Here is a 26,273-nt window from a genome sequence, read left to right as displayed (position 1 = left end):
GTAGAGGGAGCTTTCCTCTGTATCTAACCCTGTACCTGCCCTGGGAGTGTTTGATGGGACAGTGTGGAGGGAGCTTTACTCTGTATCTAACCCTGTACCTGCCCTGGGAGTGTTTGATGGGACAGTGTAGAGGGAGCTTTACTCTGTATCTAACCCTGTACCTGCCCTGGGAGTGTTTGACGGGACAGTGTAGAGGGAGCTTTACTCTGTATCTAACCCTGTACCTGCCCTGGGAGTGTTTGATGGGACACTGTAGAGGGAGCTTTCCTCTGTATCTAACCCTGTACCTGCCCTGGGAGTGTTTGATGGGACAGTGTAGAGGGAGCTTTACTCTGTATCTAACCCTGTACCTGCCCTGGGAGTGTTTGATGGGACAGTGTAGAGGGAGCTTTACTCTGTATCTAACCCTGTACCTGCCCTGGGAGTGTTTGATGGGACAGTGTAGAGGGAGCTTTGCTCTGTATCTAACCCTGTACCTGCCCTGGGAGTGTTTGATGGGACAGTGTAGAGGGAGCTTTACTCTGTATCTAACCCTGTACCTGCCCTGGGAGTGTTTGATGGGACAGTGTAGAGGGAGCTTTACTCTGTATCTAACCCTGTACCTGCCCTGGGAGTGTTTGATGGGACAGTGTAGAGGGAGCTTTACTCTGTATCTAACCCTGTACCTGCCCTGGGAGTGTTTGATGGGACAGTGTAGAGGGAGCTTTACTCTGTATCTCACCCTGTACCTGCCCTGGGAGTGTTTGACGGGACAGTGTAGAGGGAGCTTTCCTCTGTATCTAACCCTGTACCTGCCCTGGGAGTGTTTGATGGGACAGTGTAGAGGGAGCTTTACTCTGTATCTAACCCTGTACCTGCCCTGGGAGTGTTTGATGGGACAGTGTAGAGGGAGCTTTACTCTGTATCTAACCCTGTACCTGCCCTGGGAGTGTTTGACGGGACAGTGTAGAGGGAGCTTCACTCTGTATCTAACCCTGTACCTGCCCTGGGAGTGTTTGATGGGACAGTGTAGAGGGAGCTTTCCTCTGTATCTAACCCTGTACCTGCCCTGGGAGTGTTTGATGGGACAGTGTAGAGGGAGCTTTACTCTGTATCTAACCCTGTACCTGCCCTGGGAGTGTTTGATGGGACAGTGTAGAGGGAGCTTTACTCTGTATCTAACCCTGTACCTGCCCTGGGAGTGTTTGATGGGGACAGTGTAGAGGGAGCTTTACTCTGTATCTAACCCTGTACCTGCCCTGGGAGTGTTTGACGGGACAGTGTAGAGGGAGCTTTACTCTGTATCTAACCCTGTACCTGCCCTGGGAGTGTTTGATGGGACAGTGTAGAGGGAGCTTTACTCTGTATCTAACCCTGTACCTGCCCTGGGAGTGTTTGACGGGACAGTGTAGAGGGAGCTTTACTCTGTATCTAACCCTGTACCTGCCCTGGGAGTGTTTGATGGGACAGTGTAGAGGGAGCTTTACTCTGTATCTAACCCTGTAACTGCCCTGGGAGTGTTTGATGGGACAGTGTAGAGGGAGCTTTACTCTGTATCTAACCCTGTACCTGCCCTGGGAGTGTTTGATGGGGACAGTGTAGAGGGAGCTTTACTCTGTATCTAACCCTGTACCTGCCCTGGGAGTGTTTGATGGGACAGTGTAGAGGGAGCTTTACTCTGTATCTAACCCTGTACCTGCCCTGGGAGTGTTTGATGGGACAGTGTAGAGGGAGCTTTACTCTGTATCTAACCCTGTACCTGCCTGGGGAGTGTTTGACGGGACAGTGTAGAGGGAGCTTTACTCTGTATCTAACCCTGTACCTGCCCTGGGAGTGTTTGATGGGACAGTGTCGAGGGAGCTTTACTCTGTATCTAACCCTGTACCTGCCCTGGGAGTGTTTGATGGGACAGTGTCGAGGGAGCTTTACTCTGTATCTAACCCTGTACCTGCCCTGGGAGTGTTTGATGGGACAGTGTAGAGGGAGCTTTACTCTGTATCTAACCCTGTACCTGCCCTGGGAGTGTTTGATGGGACGGTGTAGAGGGAGCTTTACTCTGTATCTAACCCTGTACCTGCCCTGGGAGTGTTTGATGGGACAGTGTAGAGGGAGCTTTACTCTGTATCTAACCCTGTACCTGCCCTGGGAGTGTTTGATGGGGACAGTGTAGAGGGAGCTTTACTCTGTATCTAACCCTGTACCTGCCCTGGGAGTGTTTGACGGGACAGTGTCGAGGGAGCTTTACTCTGTATCTAACCCTGTACCTGCCCTGGGAGTGTTTGATGGGACAGTGTAGAGGGAGCTTTACTCTGTATCTAACCCTGTACCTGCCCTGGGAGTGTTTGACGGGACAGTGTCGAGGGAGCTTTACTCTGTATCTAACCCTGTACCTGCCCTGGGAGTGTTTGACGGGACAGTGTAGAGGGAGCTTTACTCTGTATCTAACCCTGTACCTGCCCTGGGAGTGTTTGACGGGACAGTGTGGAGGGAGCTTTACTCTGTATCTAACCCTGTACCTGCCCTGGGAGTGTTTGACGGGACAGTGTAGAGGGAGCTTTACTCTGTATCTCACCCTGTACCTGCCCTGGGAGTGTTTGATGGGACAGTGTAGAGGGAGCTTTACTCTGTATCTAACCCTGTACCTGCCCTGGGGGCGTCTCCCCGTTTCGCACACTCACGATTACTCCGTCCCAAGCCTGCTTTTCTTTTAGAAACAAGCGACATGCTGACATGACAAGCGACAGGCAGCCAAAACTCACTCTCACCCCCACCACCGCACTCCCTGCTCCCTCTCCTCTCCTCCCTCCCCCTCTGGCCGAGCCCTCTTACGTCGAGCTCCTTCAGGACCGGGTGGTCCTCGATTCCGGGGAACAGCACACGGGTGGTGTAAGTCTTGTATTCGAGGAAAGGGATGCCCACTCCATCCAGGTCGTTGGTCAGCTCGTGAATGTCCGTCTGCAGCTCGGCAAAAGCTGAAAGCAGATTTTGTTGAGAAACTCTCCTTTCTCAGGACCGCACCTGGCCCCCACCCCCCCTCCGCACCGCGGTCACCCCTCGTCACCGGGACGCGCTGGCTGCTCGCGCCTCATCCGCAGATTAAGCACAGAAAGAGGCCGCTCGGCCCATCGTGCCTGTGCCGGCTCTTCGAAAGAGCTGTCCGATTAGTCCCATGCTCCCCCCACCACCCCGCCCCCAGCTCTTACCCTTCCCTCACAGTCCTGAAATTTGTCTCTTTTCCCAATCCCCCCTTTGGAAAGTTATGACTGAACCTGCTTCCACCGCCCTTTCAGGCAGCAAATTCCAGATCTCGACAACTCGCTGCGTCAAAAAAAAAATTCTCCTCCTCTCCTGATTTACTCGATCGAAACCCGGGTCCTGTCCCTCACTTTAAAAAAAAAAACTCCCCCATTGTTTCGTCGCTGTTAGTGGGATCTTGCTGTGCGCAAATACAGCGCTCCCCCCCGCCGCTTCAGAAAGAAAAGTACTTCATTGGCGCTTTGGGACGTCCTGAGGGCGCGAAGGGCAGAGTTAGGAAAGTTTTCGTCCTTCCCCGTACCTTCTTTGCACTCCAAAGCCACCCTGGATTCCAGGTTGTCCATCTGGAGCTGCAGCCTCTTCAGCGTGCGGTCTGCGTCCCTGGTCTTGCGTTTGTAGGCGATGAGCACGATGATAATGGCCAGCAGCAGCAGGGCCCCTCCGGCTGCAATCCCCACAATAGCGGGGAGGGTCAGTGCGCTGTCCGAGTAGATGTGCAAAGTCCCGGGGGAATATTCTAGCCCACCGACCTTGATCTGCGAGAGAGAGAGAGAGAGAGAGAGAGGGAAGGAGGGAGAGAGAGAGAGAAAGGTTAACGAGGCCCCAGGGATTCTCAGCTCGAGGTAGCACCAATTACCGTGGATTCAAAGGACGCCTGTTGTCACTGGTCCAATTCCCACGAAGCACGCTCTCTCTCTCTCTTCCTACCTTGGCTGTGATCGCACTCATTAAAAGGGCCAATTCTGAGCAAGCCTGACCTTTGAGAGGAAACTGACTCAGGAAAGCCAGGAAGAGAACAGAGGGAGGGGGGATCTGCGGAGGATCAATGCGGGGGCAGAGATCTCAGAGGAGGGTTTATAGAGGAAGAGGGAGAGAGAGATAAACAGAGCGAGAGAGAGAGAGAGAGAGTCAGGGACAGAAAGAAAAAGAGAGAGAGACAGAGAGAAAGAGAGACAGAGACAGAGAGATAGACAGAGAGAGAGAGAGACAGAGAGAGAGAGACAGAGAGAGCGAGAGAAACAGAGAGAGAGAGAGAGACAGAGAGAGACGGACAGAGAGAAAGAGAGAGAGACAGAGAGAGAGAGAGACAGAGAGAGAGAGAGAGAGAGAGACAGGGACAGAAAGAAAAAGAGAGAGAGACAGACAAAGACAGACTGAGAGAGAAAGAGAGAGACAGAGAGAGAGAGAGAAAAAGAGAGAGAGGGAGAGACAGACAGACAGAAAGACAAGCAGAGAGAGGGGGGAGACACAGAGAGAGACAGAAAGAAACAGAGACAGACAGAGAAAGAGAGAAAAAAAGAGGGCAGAGAGAGACAAACACACACAAAGGAAAATAGAAATTGAAAGAAATGGATACACAGACAGAGAGAGAGAGAGAGGGAGAGAGGGGGACAGTGGAAAAAGTGAGAGTGACAGAGAGAGAGGGGGACAGTGGAAAAGGTGAGAGTGACAGAGAGAGAGAGAGGGGGACAGTGGAAAAGGTGAGAGTGACAGAGAGAGAGAGAGGGGGACAGTGGAAAAAGTGAGAGTGACAGAGAGAGAGAGAGGGGGACAGTGGAAAAAGTGAGAGTGACAGAGAGAGAGAGAGAGAGAGAGAGCTTGCACATAGGAACAGGAGGAGGCCATTCAGCCCCTCGAGCCTGTTCCCCATTCAATCAGATCGTTGGCTGATCTGTATCTTAACCCCATTTACCCGCCTTTGCTCCAGATCCCTCGATACCCCTTACCTGACAAAAATCGAACACTCCCAGTCTTGAAAGCTCCAACTGACCCCGAGCCTCAACAGCCTTTTCGGGGGGGCGGGGGGGGGGAAGACAGTCCCAGATTTCCCCTCCTCTGTGTGTGAAGAAGGTGCTTCCTCATTCCCCTCCTCAGCGGCCGAGCTCTAATTTTCCCGCTGCCCTTTGCTCTTTGACCCTTTGGGGCTCAGTTAACCCCACCTCCCCTCCCGCCCCGAGGTGTGAGGTCAGCAGCTCTCCCTCAATGACCCCCGACCCCCTGAGGTTATGGTCATTTGCCTCACCGTGACGCGATGCTGCCCGGTCAGATTGGGCGAGTCGCAAAGGAGCTGGATCTCGGAGATGGTCAGCAGGCATGGCTTCTCCCCGATCAGCACCGTGTAGTTCAGCCTCACATTACCAGCTCCAAGTGGGATAAGATTTCTGCCCTGGAGGCGGAAAAGATGGGAACAAAAGGAAAAACAGCAACATTAGGTATTGGGGGGGAGTGGGGGTGTAGAAGCAATGGGGCCGATGCTGTGAACAGTTCACTGCAGCAGAGCAGAGAGAGAGAGACGGAGACAGGGTGAGCCAGAGGCGGAGAGAGACGGGAGAGAGGGAGGTGTGAAGAGGGAAGAGAGAGAAAGAAAAAGCACGGGGTTAGATACAGAGTAAATCTCCCTCTACACTGTCCCGTCAAACACTCCCAGGGCAGGGACAGGGTTAGATACAGAGTAAAGCTCCCTCTACACTGTCCCATCAAACACTCCCAGGGCAGGTACAGGGTTAGATACAGAGTAAAGCTCCCTCTACACTGTCCCATCAAACACTCCCAGGGCAGGTACAGGGTTAGATACAGAGTAAAGCTCCCTCTACACTGTCCCATCAAACACTCCCAGGGTCAGGTACAGGGTTAGATACAGAGTAAAGCTCCCTCTACACTGTCCCATCAAACACTCCCAGGGCAGGTACAGGGTTAGATACAGAGTAAAGCTCCCTCTACACTATCCCATCAAACACTCCCAGGGTCAGGTACAGGGTTAGATACAGAGTAAAGTCCACTCACAACCCTTTTTCGGCAGTACATTCTCGATCATAACAACTTGTAAAAACATGTCTCCTCATCTCCCCCTCTGGTTCTTTCCCCGATTATCTTAAATCTGTGTCCTCTGGTTACCGACCCTCCTGCCCACTGGGAACAGGTTCTCCTTATTTACTCCATCAAAACCCCTCCATGATTTTGAACCCCTCGATTAAATCTCCCCTTAACCTTCTCTGCTCCGAGGAGAACAATCCCAGCTACTCCACATAATTGGAGTCCCCTCATCTCTGGTGACCTTCTGGTCGATCTCCTCTGCAGCCTCTCCGAGGCCAACTCTTTCCAGGGGTCCCGCACTGTAGGCTCCGGGCCCTCCCCTGAAAACGACCCCTGGCCCCACGTTTACCTTCAATATGATTGGGGATCCCGGCTTTATCTCCAGGACGCCAGTGGGTCCGAACGATTCGAAGGCCGGATTGGGGAAGTAGGTGATGACCGACCCATTGAGGCTCAGCAGCGATTGGACGTTGTCAAGGATGAATCCGAACTCCTCCGGTTGCTCACCGCTCTGGGCAATGGCCTTCCGGTTAGAGACAATCCCGGGGGCCTGGCACAGCATCACCGTGTCGTTCAGGACGATACAGGTCTGGGGGGGGGGGGGGGGGGGGGGGCGAGAGCGGGAAAGATAAAATAGCATTAAACAAACAAACCCCAGCAGAAGACTAGTGGGTTGGGGTTATTGTTCATGATAATTCTCATCTCCGTATCATTACATCAACGTATCACACCGATACCGTATCACACCGTCACCGTATCACACCGATACCGTATCACACCGACATCATATCACACCGACACCGGATCACACCGTCACCGTATCACACCGTCACCGTATCACACCGACATCATATCACACCGTCACCGTATCACACCGACACGGGATCACACCGACACGGGATCACACCGACACGGGATCACACCGATACCGTATCATCACGTCACCGGATCACACCGTCACCGGATCACACCGTCACCGGATCACACCGTCACCGGATCACACCGTCACCGGATCACACCGTCACCGGATCACACCGTCACCGGATCACACCGTCACCGGATCACACCGTCACCGGATCACACCGTCACCGGATCACACCGTCACCGGATCACACCGTCACCGGATCACACCGACACCGGATCACACCGACACCGGATCACACCGACACCGTATCACACCGACACCGTATCACACCGTCACCGTATCACACCGACACCGTATCACACCGACACCGTATCACACCGACACCGTATCACACCGTCACCGTATCACACCGTCACCGTATCATCACATCACCGTATCACACCGTCACCGTATCACACCGTCACCGTATCACACCGTCACCGTATCACACCGACACCGTATCACACCGACATCGTATCACACCGACATCGTATCACACCGACACCGTATCACACCGTCACCGTATCACACCGTCACCGTATCATCACATCACCGTATCACACCGATACCGTATCATACCGACACCGTATCACACCGTCACCGTATCATCACATCACCGTATCACACCGACACCGTATCACACCGACACCGTATCACACCGGCACCGTATCACACCGGCACCGTATCACACCGACACCGTATCACACCGACACCGTATCACACCGACACCGTATCATCACATCACCGTATCACACCGTCACCGTATCACACCGACACCGTATCACACCGTCACCGTATCACACCGACACCGTATCACACCGTCACCGTATCACACCGATACCGTATCATACCGTCACCGTATCACACCGTCACCGTATCACACCGTCACCGTATCACACCGACACCGTATCACACCGACACCGTATCACACCGACACCGTATCACACCGTCACCGTATCACACCGACACCGTATCACACCATCACCGTATCACACCATCACCGTATCACACCGACACCGTACCACACCGACACCGTACCACACCGACACCGTATCACACCGACACCGTATCACACCGTCACCGTATCACATCACCATATCACACCGTCACCGTATCACACCGTCACCGTATCACACCGACACCGTATCACACCGACACCGTATCACACCGACACCGTATCACACCGACACCGTATCACACCATCACCGTATCACACAGTCACCGTATCACACCGTCACCGTATCACACCGTCACCGTATCACACCGTCACCGTATCACACCGTCACCGTATCACACCGACACCGTATCACACCGACACCGTATCACACCGACACCGTATCACACCGTCACCGTATCACACCGATACCGTATCACACCGTCACCGTATCACACCGACACCGTATCACACCGACACCGTATCACACCGACACCGTATCACACCGACACCGTATCACACCGTCACCGTATCACACCGTCATCATATCATACCATCACCGTAGCACACCGACACCGTATCACACCGACACCGTATCACACCGACACCGTATCACACCGACACCGTATCACACCCACCGTATCACACCGACACCGTATCACACCGACACCGTATCACACCCACCGTATCACACCCACCGTATCACACCGACACCGTATCACACCGACACCGTATCACATCATGTCACCGTATCACACCGTCACCGTATCACACCGTCACCGTATCACACCGACACCGTATCACATCACGTCACCGTATCACACCGACACCGTATCACATCACGTCACCGTATCACACCGACACCGTATCACATCACGTCACTGTATCACACCGACACCGTATCACACCGACACCGTATCACACCGTCACCGTATCACACCGTCACCGTATCACACCGTCACCGTATCATCACATCACCGTATCACACCGACACCGTATCACATCACGTCACCGTATCACACCGTCACCGTATCACACCGACACCGTATCACACCGACACCGTATCACATCACGTCACCATATCACATCATATCACCATATCACACAGTCACCACATCACATCATGTCACCATATCACCATATCACACCGTCACCATATCACATCATGTCACCATATCACACCGTCAACATATCACATCATGTCACCATATCACACCGTCAACATATCACACCGTCAACATATCACATCATGTCACCATATCACACCGTCAACATATCACACCGTCACCATATCACACCGTCACCATATCACATCATGTCACCATATCACACCGTCAACATATCACACCGTCAACATATCACATCATGTCACCATATCCCACCATCACCATATCATACCGTCACCATATCATACCGTCACCATATCATACCGTCACCATATCATACCGTCACCATATCACACTGTCACCATATCATCCTATCAGATCATCACTAATCGCTTCAAAGCATCACTTCATCTCCATAGCAATCATCACCAAATCATCACATCATTCCCCACCAGACCATAATGACAACACCCTGCATTTACCCAGCCCCTTTAACGTAGTGAAACATCCCCAAGGCCCTTCCCAGGAGCGTCAATCAGACCGAATTCGACACCGAGCCCCGTAAGGAGATATTAGGACAGGTGACCAAAAGCTCGGTCAAAGAGGGAGGTTTTAAGGAGCGTCTTAAAGGAGGAGAGAGAGGCGGAGAGGTTTAGGTGTCAGATTAGTGTATGTTTTGTCTACGTGTGTAGGAGAACGTGAGGGGGCGAGAGCAGGAATCACGAGACACAGTGGGACCAAGCTCATCTAGTTCGCCGTCTAACACCCCGGTAGATTCATGATACGAGGATCATGAAGCTGTCGTCTAATCACAGCGATCAATCTTCACCGATTAGTCTCCAACAGGCCCAGGCTGGAGGGGTGGGAAACCCCCCGAGTGGTGGAGAGCTGCAAGGGAACCATAGGCCCAAAGCTTCCTGCACTTACCACAGATTGGGTCTCAAATTAATGCGAGACTGCAGCCCAAGATGCTGAAAGATATCTATCTCATTTCCATCCGAATTCTTCAATACTGACGGCCTGCAGCGTCTCCCTGGACAGCCATGGATTGATATTTCCGCGGATGGGTATGTGGGTGAGTGGGCGTATGGGGGCATATGAGGGTGTGGCTTTGCGGGCAAGTTAGGGAAAGGGGGGAGCCTTACATAAGACTTACGTTGCTGGTCTCCACTCCTCTGTACATGGCCCTCACCCTCGGTTCCTGGATGGTGAGGAAACTGCTCCCAGTTATGGTCAGTGTCGTGTTCCCACTATTTGGTAACAGGAGGATTACAATTAGTGAGAGATCCATGCAGTCAAAACCCAAAGTACAAACCAGGTCCACAAATAGGAGCAGACGAGGGAACATTCCAGAATAAGACACCGCCTCGAGTTACAATCGACCGGTGGGGAGAGGGCGGCCGGTGGGGAGAGGGCGGCCGTCGGCCGGTGGGGAGAGGGCGGCCGTCAACCGGTGGGGAGAGGGCTATCATCGATAGTGGGGAGAGGGCTATCATCGATAGTGGGGAGAGGGCTATCATCGATAGTGGGGAGAGGGCTATCATCGATAGTGGGGAGAGGGCTATCATCGATAGTGGGGAGAGGGCTATCATCGATAGTGGGGAGAGGGCTATCATCGATAGTGGGGAGAGGGCTATCATCGATAGTGGGGAGAGGGCTATCATCGACCAGTGGGGAGAGGGCTATCATCGACCAGTGGGGAGAGGGCTATCATCGATAGTGGGGAGAGGGCTATCATCGACCAGTGGGGAGAGGGCTATCATCGATAGTGGGGAGAGGGCTATCATCGACCAGTGGGGAGAGGGCTATCATCGATAGTGGGGAGAGGGCTATCATCGATAGTGGGGAGAGGGCTATCATCGATAGTGGGGAGAGGGCTATCATCGGTAGTGGGGAGAGGGCTATCATCGACCAGTGGGGAGAGGGCTATCATCGACCAGTGGGGAGAGGGCTATCATCGACCAGTGGGGAGAGGGCTATCATCGACCGGTGGGGAGAGGGCTATCATCGACCGGTGGGGAGAGGGCTATCATCGACCGGTGGGGAGAGAGCTATCATCGACCGGTGGGGAGAGGGCTATCATCGACCGGTGGGGAGAGGGCTATCATCGACCGGTGGGGAGAGGGCTATCATCGACCGGTGGGGAGAGGGCTATCATCGACCGGTGGGGAGAGGGCTATCATCGACCGGTGGGGAGAGGGCTATCATCGACCGGTGGGGAGAGGGCTATCATCGACCGGTGGGGAGAGGGCTATCATCGACCGGTGGGGAGAGGGCTATCATCGACCGGTGGGGAGAGGGCTATCATCGACCGGTGGGGAGAGGGCTATCATCGACCGGTGCGGAGAGGGCTATCATCGACCGGTGGGGAGAGGGCTATCATCGATAGTGGGGAGAGGGCTATCATCGATAGTGGGGAGAGGGCTATCATCGATAGTGGGGAGAGGGCTATCATCGATAGTGGGGAGAGGGCTATCATCGATAGTGGGGAGAGGGCTATCATCGATAGTGGGGAGAGGGCTATCATCGATAGTGGGGAGAGGGCTATCATCGATAGTGGGGAGAGGGCTATCATCGATAGTGGGGAGAGGGCTATCATCGATAGTGGGGAGAGGGCTATCATCGATAGTGGGGAGAGGGCTATCATCGATAGTGGGGAGAGGGCTATCATCGATAGTGGGGAGAGGGCTATCATCGATAGTGGGGAGAGGGCTATCATCGACCAGTGGGGAGAGGGCTATCATCGATAGTGGGGAGAGGGCTATCATCGACCAGTGGGGAGAGGGCTATCATCGATAGTGGGGAGAGGGCTATCATCGATAGTGGGGAGAGGGCTATCATCGATAGTGGGGAGAGGGCTATCATCGATAGTGGGGAGAGGGCTATCATCGATAGTGGGGAGAGGGCTATCATCGATAGTGGGGAGAGGGCTATCATCGATAGTGGGGAGAGGGCTATCATCGATAGTGGGGAGAGGGCTATCATCGATAGTGGGGAGAGGGCTATCATCGATAGTGGGGAGAGGGCTATCATCGATAGTGGGGAGAGGGCTATCATCGACCAGTGGGGAGAGGGCTATCATCGACCAGTGGGGAGAGGGCTATCATCGACCAGTGGGGAGAGGGCTATCATCGACCAGTGGGGAGAGGGCTATCATCGATAGTGGGGAGAGGGCTATCATCGACAGTGGGGAGAGGGCTATCATCGACCAGTGGGGAGAGGGCTATCATCGACCAGTGGGGAGAGGGCTATCATCGACCAGTGGGGAGAGGGCTATCATCGACCAGTGGGGAGAGGGCTATCATCGACCGGTGGGGAGAGGGCTATCATCGACCGGTGGGGAGAGGGCTATCATCGACCGGTGGGGAGAGGGCTATCATCGACCGGTGGGGAGAGGGCTATCATCGACCGGTGGGGAGAGGGCTATCATCGATAGTGGGGAGAGGGCTATCATCGATAGTGGGGAGAGGGCTATCATCGATAGTGGGGAGAGGGCTATCATCGATAGTGGGGAGAGGGCTATCATCGACCGGTGGGGAGAGGGCTATCATCGATAGTGGGGAGAGGGCTATCATCGATAGTGGGGAGAGGGCGATCATCGATAGTGGGGAGAGGGCTATCATCGATAGTGGGGAGAGGGCTATCATCGATAGTGGGGAGAGGGCTATCATCGATAGTGGGGAGAGGGCTATCATCGATAGTGGGGAGAGGGCTATCATCGACCGGTGGGGAGAGGGCTATCATCGATAGTGGGGAGAGGGCTATCATCGATAGTGGGGAGAGGGCGATCATCGATAGTGGGGAGAGGGCTATCATCGATAGTGGGGAGAGGGCTATCATCGATAGTGGGGAGAGGGCTATCATCGATAGTGGGGAGAGGGCTATCATCGATAGTGGGGAGAGGGCTATCATCGATAGTGGGGAGAGGGCTATCATCGATAGTGGGGAGAGGGCTATCATCGATAGTGGGGAGAGGGCTATCATCGATAGTGGGGAGAGGGCTATCATCGATAGTGGGGAGAGGGCTATCATCGATAGTGGGGAGAGGGCGGCCGTCGGCCGGTGGGCTATCATCGATAGTGGGGAGAGGGCTATCATCGACCAGTGGGGAGAGGGCTATCATCGATAGTGGGGAGAGGGCTATCATCGATAGTGGGGAGAGGGCTATCATCGATAGTGGGGAGAGGGCTATCATCGATAGTGGGGAGAGGGCTATCATCGATAGTGGGGAGAGGGCTTTCATCGACCAGTGGGGAGAGGGCTATCATCGATAGTGGGGAGAGGGCTATCATCGACCAGTGGGGAGAGGGCTATCATCGACCAGTGGGGAGAGGGCTATCATCGACCAGTGGGGAGAGGGCTATCATCGATAGTGGGGAGAGGGCTATCATCGACCAGTGGGGAGAGGGCTATCATCGATAGTGGGGAGAGGGCTATCATCGACCGGTGGGGAGAGGGCTATCATCGACCAGTGGGGAGAGGGCTATCATCGATAGTGGGGAGAGGGCTATCATCGACCAGTGGGGAGAGGGCTATCATCGATAGTGGGGAGAGGGCTATCATCGATAGTGGGGAGAGGGCTATCATCGATAGTGGGGAGAGGGCTATCATCGACCAGTGGGGAGAGGGCTATCATCGACCAGTGGGGAGAGGGCTATCATCGATAGTGGGGAGAGGGCTATCATCGATAGTGGGGAGAGGGCTATCATCGACCAGTGGGGAGAGGGCTATCATCGACCGGTGGGGAGAGGGCTATCATCGACCGGTGGGGAGAGGGCTATCATCGACCGGTGGGGAGAGGGCTATCATCGACCAGTGGGGAGAGGGCTATCATCGATAGTGGGGAGAGGGCTATCATCGATAGTGGGGAGAGGGCTATCATCGATAGTGGGGAGAGGGCTATCATCGACCAGTGGGGAGAGGGCTATCATCGACCAGTGGGGAGAGGGCTACCATCGATAGTGGGGAGAGGGCTATCATCGATAGTGGGGAGAGGGCTATCATCGACCAGTGGGGAGAGGGCTATCATCGATAGTGGGGAGAGGGCTATCATCGATAGTGGGGAGAGGGCTATCATCGACCAGTGGGGAGAGGGCTATCATCGATAGTGGGGAGAGGGCTATCATCGATAGTGGGGAGAGGGCTATCATCGACCAGTGGGGAGAGGGCTATCATCGACCAGTGGGGAGAGGGCTATCATCGACCAGTGGGGAGAGGGCTATCATCGATAGTGGGGAGAGGGCTATCATCGACCAGTGGGGAGAGGGCTATCATCGATAGTGGGGAGAGGGCTATCATCGATAGTGGGGAGAGGGCTATCATCGACCAGTGGGGAGAGGGCTATCATCGATAGTGGGGAGAGGGCTATCATCGATAGTGGGGAGAGGGCTATCATCGATAGTGGGGAGAGGGCTATCATCGATAGTGGGGAGAGGGCTATCATCGATAGTGGGGAGAGGGCTATCATCGATAGTGGGGAGAGGGCTATCATCGATAGTGGGGAGAGGGCTATCATCGACCAGTGGGGAGAGGGCTATCATCGACCAGTGGGGAGAGGGCTATCATCGATAGTGGGGAGAGGGCTATCATCGATAGTGGGGAGAGGGCTATCATCGACCAGTGGGGAGAGGGCTATCATCGACCAGTGGGGAGAGGGCTATCATCGATAGTGGGGAGAGGGCTATCATCGATAGTGGGGAGAGGGCTATCATCGATAGTGGGGAGAGGGCTATCATCGACCAGTGGGGAGAGGGCTATCATCGACCAGTGGGGAGAGGGCTATCATCGATAGTGGGGAGAGGGCTATCATCGATAGTGGGGAGAGGGCCATCATCGATAGTGGGGAGAGGGCTATCATCGATAGTGGGGAGAGGGCTATCATCGACCGGTGGGGAGAGGGCTATCATCGACCAGTGGGGAGAGGGCTATCATCGACCAGTGGGGAGAGGGCTATCATCGACCAGTGGGGAGAGGGCTATCATCGACCAGTGGGGAGAGGGCTATCATCGACCAGTGGGGAGAGGGCTATCATCGACCAGTGGGGAGAGGGCTATCATCGATAGTGGGGAGAGGGCTATCATCGATAGTGGGGAGAGGGCTATCATCGATAGTGGGGAGAGGGCTATCATCGATAGTGGGGAGAGGGCTATCATCGACCAGTGGGGAGAGGGCTATCATCGACCAGTGGGGAGAGGGCTATCATCGACCAGTGGGGAGAGGGCTATCATCGACCAGTGGGGAGAGGGCTATCATCGACCAGTGGGGAGAGGGCTATCATCGACCAGTGGGGAGAGGGCTATCATCGACCAGTGGGGAGAGGGCTATCATCGATAGTGGGGAGAGGGCTATCATCGATAGTGGGGAGAGGGTTATCATCGACCGGTGGGGAGAGGGCTATCATCGATAGTGGGGAGAGGGCTATCATCGACCAGTGGGGAGAGGGCTATCATCGACCGGTGGGGAGAGGGCTATCATCGACCGGTGGGGAGAGGGCTATCATCGACCAGTGGGGAGAGGGCTATCATCGATAGTGGGGAGAGGGCTATCATCGACCAGTGGGGAGAGGGCTATCATCGACCAGTGGGGAGAGGGCTATCATCGACCAGTGGGGAGAGGGCTATCATCGACCAGTGGGGAGAGGGCTATCATCGATAGTGGGGAGAGGGCTATCATCGATAGTGGGGAGAGGGCTATCATCGACCAGTGGGGAGAGGGCTATCATCGACCAGTGGTGAGAGGGCTATCATCGATAGTGGGGAGAGGGCTATCATCGATAGTGGGGAGAGGGCTATCATCGACCGGTGGGGAGAGGGCTATCATCGATAGTGGGGAGAGGGCTATCATCGATAGTGGGGAGAGGGCTATCATCGATAGTGGGGAGAGGGCTATCATCGATAGTGGGGAGAGGGCTATCATCGATAGTGGGGAGAGGGCTATCATCGATAGTGGGGAGAGGGATATCATCGATAGTGGGGAGAGGGCTATCATCGATAGTGGGGAGAGGGCGATCATCGATAGTGGGGAGAGGGCTATCATCGATAGTGGGGAGAGGGCTATCATCGATAGTGGGGAGAGGGCTATCATCGATAGTGGGGAGAGGGCTATCATCGATAGTGGGGAGAGGGCTATCATCGATAGTGGGGAGAGGGCTATCATCGATAGTGGGGAGAGGGCTATCATCGATAGTGGGGAGAGGGCTATCATCGATAGTGGGGAGAGGGCTATCATCGACCAGTGGGGAGAGGGCTATCATCGACCAGTGGGGAGAGGGCTATCATCGATAGTGGGGAGAGGGCTATCATCGATAGTGGGGAGAGGGCCATCATCGATAGTGGGGAGAGGGCTGTCATCGATAGTGGGGAGAGGGCTATCATCGACCGGTGGGGAGAGGGCTATCATCGACCAGTGGGGAGAGGGCTATCATCGACCAGTGGGGAGAGGGCTATCATCGACCAGTGGGGAGAGGGCTATCATCGACCAGTGGGGAGAGGGCTATCATCGATAGTGGGGAGAGGGCTATCATCGATAGTGGGGAGAGGGCTATCATCGATAGTGGGGAGAGGGCTATCATCGATAGTGGGGAGAGGGCTATCATCGACCAGTGGGGAGAGGGCTATCATCGACCAGTGGGGAGAGGGCTATCATCGACCAGTGGGGAGAGGGCTATCATCGACCAGTGGGGAGAGGGCTATCATCGACCAGTGGGGAGAGGGCTATCATCGACCAGTGGGGAGAGGGCTATCATCGACCAGTGGGGAGAGGGCTATCATCGATAGTGGGGAGAGGGTTATCATCGACCGGTGGGGAGAGGGCTATCATCGATAGTGGGGAGAGGGCTATCATCGACCAGTGGGGAGAGGGCTATCATCGACCGGTGGGGAGAGGGCTATCATCGACCGGTGGGGAGAGGGCTATCATCGACCAGTGGGGAGAGGGCTATCATCGATAGTGGGGAGAGGGCTATCATCGACCAGTGGGGAGAGGGCTATCATCGACCAGTGGGGAGAGGGCTATCATCGACCAGTGGGGAGAGGGCTATCATCGACCAGTGGGGAGAGGGCTATCATCGATAGTGGGGAGAGGGCTATCATCGATAGTGGGGAGAGGGCTATCATCGACCAGTGGGGAGAGGGCTATCATCGACCAGTGGTGAGAGGGCTATCATCGATAGTGGGGAGAGGGCTATCATCGATAGTGGGGAGAGGGCTATCATCGACCGGTGGGGAGAGGGCTATCATCGATAGTGGGGAGAGGGCTATCATCGATAGTGGGGAGAGGGCTATCATCGATAGTGGGGAGAGGGCTATCATCGATAGTGGGGAGAGGGCTATCATCGATAGTGGGGAGAGGGCTATCATCGATAGTGGGGAGAGGGCTATCATCGATAGTGGGGAGAGGGATATCATCGATAGTGGGGAGAGGGCTATCATCGATAGTGGGGAGAGGGCGATCATCGATAGTGGGGAGAGGGCTATCATCGATAGTGGGGAGAGGGCTATCATCGATAGTGGGGAGAGGGCTATCATCGATAGTGGGGAGAGGGCTATCATCGATAGTGGGGAGAGGGCTATCATCGATAGTGGGGAGAGGGCTATCATCGATAGTGGGGAGAGGGCTATCATCGACCAGTGGGGAGAGGGCTATCATCGATAGTGGGGAGAGGGCTATCATCGATAGTGGGGAGAGGGCTATCATCGATAGTGGGGAGAGGGCTATCATCGATAGTGGGGAGAGGGCTATCATCGACCAGTGGGGAGAGGGCTATCATCGATAGTGGGGAGAGGGCTATCATCGATAGTGGGCAGAGGGCTATCATCGATCGTGGGGAGAGGGCTATCATCGACCAGTGGGGAGAGGGCTATCATCGATAGTGGGGAGAGGGCTATCATCGATAGTGGGGAGAGGGCTATCATCGACCAGTGGGGAGAGGGCTATCATCGATAGTGGGGAGAGGGCTATCATCGACCAGTGGAGAGAGGGCTATCATCGACCAGTGGGGAGAGGGCTATCATCGACCGGTGGGGAGAGGGCTATCATCGATAGTGGGGTGAGGGCTATCATCGATAGTGGGGAGAGGGCTATCATCGATAGTGGGGAGAGGGCTATCATCGACCAGTGGGGAGAGGGCTATCATCGATAGTGGGGAGAGGGCTATCATCGACCAGTGGGGAGAGGGCTATCATCGACCGGTGGGGAGAGGCCTATCATCGACCGGTGGGGAGAGGGCTATCATCGATAGTGGGGAGAGGGCTATCATCGACCAGTGGGGAGAGGGCTATCATCGACCAGTGGGGAGAGGGCTATCATCGATAGTGGGGAGAGGGCTATCATCGATAGTGGGGAGAGGGCTATCATCGATAGTGGGGAGAGGGCTATCATCGATAGTGGGGAGAGGGCTATCATCGATAGTGGGGAGAGGGCTATCATCGATAGTGGGGAGAGGGCTATCATCGATAGTGGGGAGAGGGCTATCATCGATAGTGGGGAGAGGGCTATCATCGATAGTGGGGAGAGGGCTATCATCGATAGTGGGGAGAGGGCTATCATCGATAGTGGGGAGAGGGCTATCATCGACCAGTGGGGAGAGGGCTATCATCGATAGTGGGGAGAGGGCTATCATCGATAGTGGGGAGAGGGCTATCATCGACCGGTGGGGAGAGGGCTATCATCGATAGTGGGGAGAGGGCTATCATCGATAGTGGGGAGAGGGCTATCATCGATAGTGGGGAGAGGGCTATCATCGACCAGTGGGGAGAGGGCTATCATCGATAGTGGGGAGAGGGCTATCATCGACCAGTGGGGAGAGGGCTATCATCGATAGTGGGGAGAGGGCTATCATCGACCAGTGGGGAGAGGGCTATCATCGACCAGTGGGGAGAGGGCTATCATCGACCAGTGGGGAGAGGGCTATCATCGATAGTGGGGAGAGGGCTATCATCGACCAGTGGGGAGAGGGCTATCATCGACCGGTGGGGAGAGGGCTATCATCGACCGGTGGGGAGAGGGCTATCATCGGTCGTGGGGAGAGGGCTATCATCGGTCGTGGGGAGAGGGCTATCATCGGTCGTGGGGAGAGGGCTATCATCGGTCGTGGGGAGAGGGCTATCATCGGTCGTGGGGAGAGGGCTATCATCGGTCGTGGGGAGAGGGCTATCATCGACCAATGGGGAGAGGGAGGCTACCATTGACCAGTGGGGGAAAAAAAATCAGCCCGATTTTCCACTCCAGATCGCCATCCAGGGCTGGAAAAATGCCCCTGTTTTGTCCTGGGGGTAAGGCCTGGGCTGTGATGCCCCAAGCAGTCGAATAGCGCAGACACGAAAAAGGGCCGATGGGGGGGAGGGGGTGGCGAGGGCAGGGCCTGGACCCACGGGACCTTGCACGCGAGATGTTTCGCTGCACGAGACGTCTCGTCAGTCTCGTGCAGCGAAAGGGGAGCTTTTAAGAAAGAGCCGAACGGCGTAAAAAATTAAACAGCACGGAGGCCTCCTCACTTGACGATGGTCCAATCGGGCTCCACCCTGGTGACGGTGGGGTCCTCGACGTAGACGTAGCTCTGGGCGATGTTGGAGATCTCAGCCCGGTCGATGTTGACTGTGATGAAGGAGGTTCCAGGTCCAGACAGCGAGGCTGAGGTGATGCACACAATTTCCCTCAGGATCCTCCTGCAGTCGAGAGAGGGGAGGGGAGTCAGTGGAAAGGGACAAAGACTCAGCCGAGAGGAAGAACCGGACCTCGAGGCCCCGTTGGGATCGACTCTCGGCCTGGGAAATACTGATTCCCACTGGCGAGATTGTTCTCCGTGGAGCAGAGACGGTCAAGGGGAGATTGACCAAAATGGCACCCAGGGAGGAGGGACTTCAGTTACAGTACTGACCCTCCCACAGTGCGGCGCTCCCTCAGTACTGACCCTCCGACAGTGCGGCGCTCCCTCAGTACCGACCCTCCGACAGTGCGGCGCTCCCTCAGTACTGACCCTCCGACAGTGCGGCGCTCCCTCAGTACTGACCCTCCGACAGTGCGGCGCTCCCTCAGTACCGACCCTCCGACAGTGCGGCGCTCCCTCAGTACTGACCCTCCGAAGGAGGCCAAGCTTTCAACTGCTCCTTAACACGTACCTGATGAACTGGCATTCTGCTCCTCCCACGGAGGCCCTGACAGAGCTCCCGGCGTCGAGGTGCCTGCCAAAGATTGTTAGCCGTGTCCCGCCTGAGGCGGGGCCTCTCTCCGGACTGACTCTACTGAAGCTTGGGGTCTGAGAGAAAGGAGAAAAGGAGATTACAGTACTGGTGGGTACAGGTCTCGCCGTCTAACAAGGGGGTCGGCCCTGCCTCGGTGGGCCTCACTCTCGGAGTCAGGCGCTCGAGGGTTCGAGCCCCCCCACCTCACTCCAGAGACTCGAGCCCCGTAATCCAGGCCCCGACATTCCCCACCCCGGTGGCCGGTACCGAGGGAGCGCCGCGCAGTCGGAGGGGGCCGTCTTTCGGGATGAGACGTTAAACCCAGGCCCCCCCCCCGTCTGCCCCTCTCAGGCGGGACGTAAAAGATCCCACGGCCGCTACTGGAAGAAGAGCAGGAGGGGGGAGGGGGAGTTCTCCCCGGGGTCCTGGGGCCGATATTTATCCCTCAACAAACATCGCTAAAAAAAACAGATGATCTGGGTCATTTACCACATTGGCTGTTTGTGGGATCTTGCTGTGCGCAAATCGGCTGCTGCGTTTCCCACATTACAACAGTGAGCACACTTCAAAAAAAAAAGTACCTCGTTGGCTGTGAAACGCTTTGGGACGTCCTGAGGGGGTGAAAGGGGCCGGAGAAACGGGAGTTCCTTCTTTGCTTTAGCTAAGACGAGGGGAGAGCCTCCTTGGGGTCTTACTGTCCCAGCCAAGTGTGCTCCCCTCACCCACGGTACATTTTGAACGAGATCCTGAACTTTGGGCCATCTGTTGCAAGGATTTCTGTTCCATAACACAGAGCGAAACGCCGACAGCTCGTCTTAATGTTATTCCCGTAACGCGATGGGAGCTGCACCGGAGGAATGGCCTACATTAAAGCAAGAAGCCCCTGGAACAATGGAGTGTAAAGCACAGGCTGCTCGTAATACACCCGCCAGCAATTCTCATTGCCTTCAGACAAGCGAAAGAGACAAAGAGGGGCACAGGGCAGAAGGGAAGGGGGGCAGAGCAAAGCAGAGAATGAGAGAGAGAGGAACAGACAGACAGAAAAGCAGGGAAACAGAATTCAAGCAGAGATATCAGGGAGGGAGAGGGAAAGAAAAGAGAGAGAGAGAGCGAGAGAGAGACAGAAAGAGAGAGCGAGAGAGGGATAGAGAGAGACGAGAGAGAGAGAGAGAGACAGAGAGAGAGACAGAAAGAGAGAGCGAGAGAGGGATAGAGAGAGACGAGAGAGAGAGACAGAAAGAGAGAGCGAGAGAGGGATAGAGAGAGACGAGAGAGAGACAGAAAGAGAGAGCGAGAGAGGGATAGAGAGAGACGAGAGAGAGAGAGAGCGAGAGAGAGCGACAAAGAGACAGAAAGAGAGAGCGAGAGAGGGATAGAGAGAGACGAGAGAGAGAGAGACAGAGAGAGAGACAGAAAGAGAGAGCGAGAGAGGGATAGAGAGAGACGAGAGAGACAGAGAGAGAGACAGAAAGAGAGAGCGAGACAGAGAGAGAGCGAGACAGAGAGAGAGAGAGAAAGACAGACAGAGAGATGGAAAGAGAGAGCGAGGGACAGAGAGAGAGATAGAGAGAGACACAGAGAGAGAGACACACACAGAAAAGCAGGGAAACAGAGGGAAAAAAGCAGAGAGAACAGGGAGAGAGGGAGGGAAAAAGGGAGAGATAGAGTGAAAGATAGCAAAGAGAGAGAGACGGAGAGAGAGGGAGAGACGCAGTGAGAGAGAGGGAGAGAGTGAGAGAGAACAGAGAGAGAGGGAGAGAGAGGGAGAAGGTTAGAGAGAGGAGAGAGGGAGAGGCGCAGTGAGAGAGAGAGAGAGTGAGAGAGAACAGAGAGAGGAGGGAGGGAGAGGGAGAAGGTTAGAGAGAGGAGAGAGGGAGAGGCGCAGTGAGAGAGAGAGAGTGAGAGAGAACAGAGAGAGGAGGGAGGGAGAGGGAGAAGGTTAGAGAGAGGAGGGAGGGAGAGGCGCAGTGAGAAAGAGAGAGAACAGAGAGAGAGGGAGGGAGAGGGAGAGACGCAGTGAGAGAGAGGGAGACAGTGAGAGAGAACAGAGAGAGAGGGAGAGAGAGGGAGACACGCAGTGAGAGAGAGGGCGACAGTGAGAGAGAACAGAGAGAGAAGAAGAGAGAGGGAGAGGCGCAGTGAGAGAGAGAGAGCGAGAACAGAGAGAGAAGAAGAGAGAGGGGGGCGCAGTGAGAGAGAGAGAGCGAGAACAGAGAGAGAGGGAGAGAGAGGGAGAGGCGCAGTGAGAGAGAGAGAGCGAGAACAGAGAGAGAAGAAGAGAGAGGGGGGCGCAGTGAGAGAGAACAGAGAGAGAAGAGAGAGGGGGGCGCAGTGAGAGAGAGAGTGAGAGAGAACAGAGAGAGAGAGGGAGGGAGAGACGCAGTGAGAGAGAGAGAGTGAGAGAACAGAGAGAGGGAGAGACGCAGTGAGTGAGAGGGAGAGAGAGTGAGAGAACAGAGAGAGGGAGAGACGCAGTGAGACAGAGGGAGACAGAGAGAGAGAGAGAGAGACAGAGAGAGAGAGAGAGAGCGAGAGACAGAGAGAGGGAGTAACACGGGAGTTCGATGCAGCGAGTGTACTCACTAAGAGAAGATGAGGAGTGATCATGGAGAGTGAACATACCACAAAGCTGTAGGTTTGCTGTGACTTGGTCCTGTAATTCGGGCTGCAGTCTCCCACACACAGCTCGACTGGTCCTGCGACAGGGTGTGATGAGAAAGAATCATCCATCTCACAGACGATGCTGTGTGCAACAAACAGAGAGAGAGAGAGAGCTCAGAACATCGGCAGGGACTGTAAAACCAACACTGCCAACAGACACCGGGCGCTGCCCCGACACAGTGCCCAGTGAGCCCCTCACCACCTCCCCCAACCAAGGACCCATCCCATGCCCATCACTCAGAGCTCCAGTGTAAACCTCCATCGAACTCACCCTGGGAGCACACACGATACGGGGTCCATTAACGAAACAGGAACCGTGTACAGTAACACACAGCCTGTGTAAACAGGAACCGCGTACAGTAACACACAGCCTGTGTAAACAGGAACCGCGTACAGTAACACACGCCCTGTGTAAACAGGAACCGCGTACAGTAACACACAGCCTGTGTAAACAGGAACCATGTACAGTAACACACACCCTGTGTAAACAGGAACCGCATACAGTAACACACAGCCTGTGTAAACAGGAACCGCGTACAGTAACACACAGCCTGTGTAAACAGGAACCATGTACAGTAACACACACCCTGTGTAAACAGGAACCGCGTACAGTAACACACACCCTGTGTAAACAGGAACCGCGTACAGTAACACACAGCCTGTGTAAACAGGAACCGCGTACAGTAACACACACCCTGTGTAAACAGGAACCGCGTACAGTAACACACAGCCTGTGTAAACAGGAACCGCGTACAGTAACACACAGCCTGTGTAAACAGGAACCGTGTACAGTAAGACACACCCTGTGTAAACAGGGACTGTGTACAGTAACACACAGCCTGTGTAAACAGGGACTGTGTACAGTAACACACAGCCTGTGTAAACAGGAACTGCGTACAGTAACACACACCCTCTATAAACAGGGACTGTGTACAGTAACACACAGCCTGTGTAAACAGGGACTGTGTACAGTAACACACACCCTCTATAAACAGGGACTGTGTACAGTAACACACACCCTCTATAAACAGGGACTGTGTACAGTAACACACACCCTCTATAAACAGGGACTGTGTACAGTAACACACAGCCTGTGTAAACAGGGACTGTGTACAGTAACACACAGCCTGTGTAAACAGGGACTGTGTACAGTAACACACAGCCTGTGTAAACAGGAACCGCGTACGGTAACACACAGCCTGTGTAAACAGGAACCGCGTACAGTAACACAGCCTGTGTAAACAGGAACCGCGTACAGTAACACACAGCCTGTGTAAACAGGAACCGCGTACAGTAACACACAGCCTGTGTAAACAGGAACCGCGTACAGTAACACACAGCCTGTGTAAACAGGAACCGTGTACAGTAACACACAGCCTGTGTAAACAGGGACCGCGTACAGTAACACACAGCCTGTGTAAACAGGAACCGCGTACAGTAACACACAGCCTGTGTAAACAGGAACCGCGTACAGTAACACACAGCCTGTGTAAACAGGAACCGCGTACAGTAACACACACCCTGTGTAAACAGGAACCGCGTACAGTAACACACAGCCTGTGTAAACAGGAACCGCGTACAGTAACACACACCCTGTGTAAACAGGGACCGCGTACAGTAACACAGCCTGTGTAAACAGGAACTGCGTACAGTAACACACCCTCTATAAACAGGGACTGTGTACAGTAACACACAGCCTGTGTAAACAGGAACCGCGTACGGTAACACACACCCTGTGTAAACAGGAACCGCGTACAGTAACACACAGCCTGTGTAAACAGGGACCGCATACAGTAACACACACCGTGTAAACAGGAACCGCGTACAGTAACACAAAGCCTGTGTAAACAGGGACCGCGTACAGTAACACACACCCTCTATAAACAGGGACTATGTACAGTAACACACACCCTCCATAAACAGGAACCGTGTACAGTAACACACACCCTCTATAAACAGGGACTGTGTACAGTAACACACAGCCTCGATAAACAGGGACTGTGTACAGTAACACACACCCTGTATAGACAGGGACCGTGTACAGTAACACACACCCTCTATAAACAGGGACTGTGTACAGTAACACACACCCTGTGTAAACAGGGCCCGTGTACAGTAACACACACCCTCCATAAACAGGGACCGTGTACAGTAACACACGCCCTCTATAAACAGGGACTGTGTACAGTAACACACGCCCTCTATAAACAGGGACTGTGTACAGTAACACACACCCTCTATAAACAGGGACTGTGTACAGTAACACACACCCTCTATAAACAGGGACTGTGTACAGTAACACACACCCTCCATAAACAGGGACTGTGTACAGTAACACACACCCTCCATAAACAGGGACTGTGTACAGTAACACACACCCTCCATAAACAGGGACTGTGTACAGTAACACACACCCTCTATAAACAGGGACTGTGTACAGTAACACACACCCTCCATAAACAGGGACTGTGTACAGTAACACACACCCTCTATAAACAGGGACTGTGTACAGTAACACACACCCTCTATAAACAGGGACTGTGTACAGTAACACACACCCTCTATAAACAGGGACTGTGTACAGTAACACACACCCTCTATAAACAGGGACTGTGTACAGCAACACACACCCTCTATAAACAGGGACTGTGTACAGTAACACACACCCTCTATAAACAGGGACTGTGTACAGTAACACACACCCTCCATAAACAGGGACTGTGTACAGTAACACACACCCTCTATAAACAGGGACCGTGTACAGTAACACACACCCTCCATAAACAGGGACTGTGCACAGTAACACACACCCTCCATAAACAGGGACTGTGTACAGTAACACACACCCTCCATAAACAGGGACTGTGTACAGTAACACACACCCTCCATAAACAGGGACTGTGTACAGTAACACACCCCCTCTATAAACAGGGACTGTGTACAGTAACACACACCCTCCATAAACAGGGACTGTGTACAGTAACACACACCCTCTATAAACAGGGACCGTGTACAGTAACACACACCCTCTATAAACAGGGACTGTGTACAGTAACACACACCCTCTATAAACAGGGACCGTGTACAGTAACACACACCCTCTATAAACAGGGACTATGTACAGTAACACACCCTGTATAAACAGGGACTGTGTACAGTAACACACCCTCTATAAACAGGGACCGTGTACAGTAACACACACCCTCTATAAACAGGGACTGTGTACAGTAACACACACCCTCTATAAACAGGGACTGTGTACAGTAACACAGACCCTCTATAAACAGGGACTGTGTACAGTAACACACACCCTGTATAAACAGGGACTGTGTACAGTAACACACACCCTCTATAAACAGGGACCGTGTACAGTAACACACACCCTCTATAAACAGGGACTGTGTACAGTAACACACACCCTCTATAAACAGGGACTGTGT

The 26,273-nt window shown here is 54.2% G+C and overlaps 1 protein-coding gene across 1 annotated transcript in view; it reads right to left on the bottom strand.

Annotated features, from left to right (window-relative positions):
• Nucleotides 1-26,273, bottom strand: part of LOC137306843 (plexin A3-like) — a gene marked incomplete at its 3' end in the record, with an annotated part of 143,370 nt that overhangs the window by 43,829 nt on the left and 73,268 nt on the right. Inside the window, exons 11-18 of the mRNA XM_067976241.1 lie at nucleotides 22,795-22,915; nucleotides 20,110-20,246; nucleotides 19,486-19,656; nucleotides 10,149-10,242; nucleotides 6,398-6,637; nucleotides 5,258-5,401; nucleotides 3,536-3,770; nucleotides 2,809-2,951 (exon numbers count right to left, since the gene is read on the bottom strand). Of these exons, the coding sequence (XP_067832342.1) occupies nucleotides 2,809-2,951; nucleotides 3,536-3,770; nucleotides 5,258-5,401; nucleotides 6,398-6,637; nucleotides 10,149-10,242; nucleotides 19,486-19,656; nucleotides 20,110-20,246; nucleotides 22,795-22,915 (1,285 nt within the window). The remainder of the gene's footprint in view (nucleotides 1-2,808; nucleotides 2,952-3,535; nucleotides 3,771-5,257; nucleotides 5,402-6,397; nucleotides 6,638-10,148; nucleotides 10,243-19,485; nucleotides 19,657-20,109; nucleotides 20,247-22,794; nucleotides 22,916-26,273) is intronic.

The sequence above is a fragment of the Heptranchias perlo genome, chromosome 45, assembly GCF_035084215.1.
Source record: "Heptranchias perlo isolate sHepPer1 chromosome 45, sHepPer1.hap1, whole genome shotgun sequence".
In the NCBI taxonomy this organism is placed as follows: Eukaryota; Metazoa; Chordata; class Chondrichthyes; order Hexanchiformes; family Hexanchidae; genus Heptranchias; species Heptranchias perlo.
The sequence above is the reverse complement of the archived record's forward strand: the minus strand, read 5'-3'. Positions and strand labels throughout refer to the sequence as shown.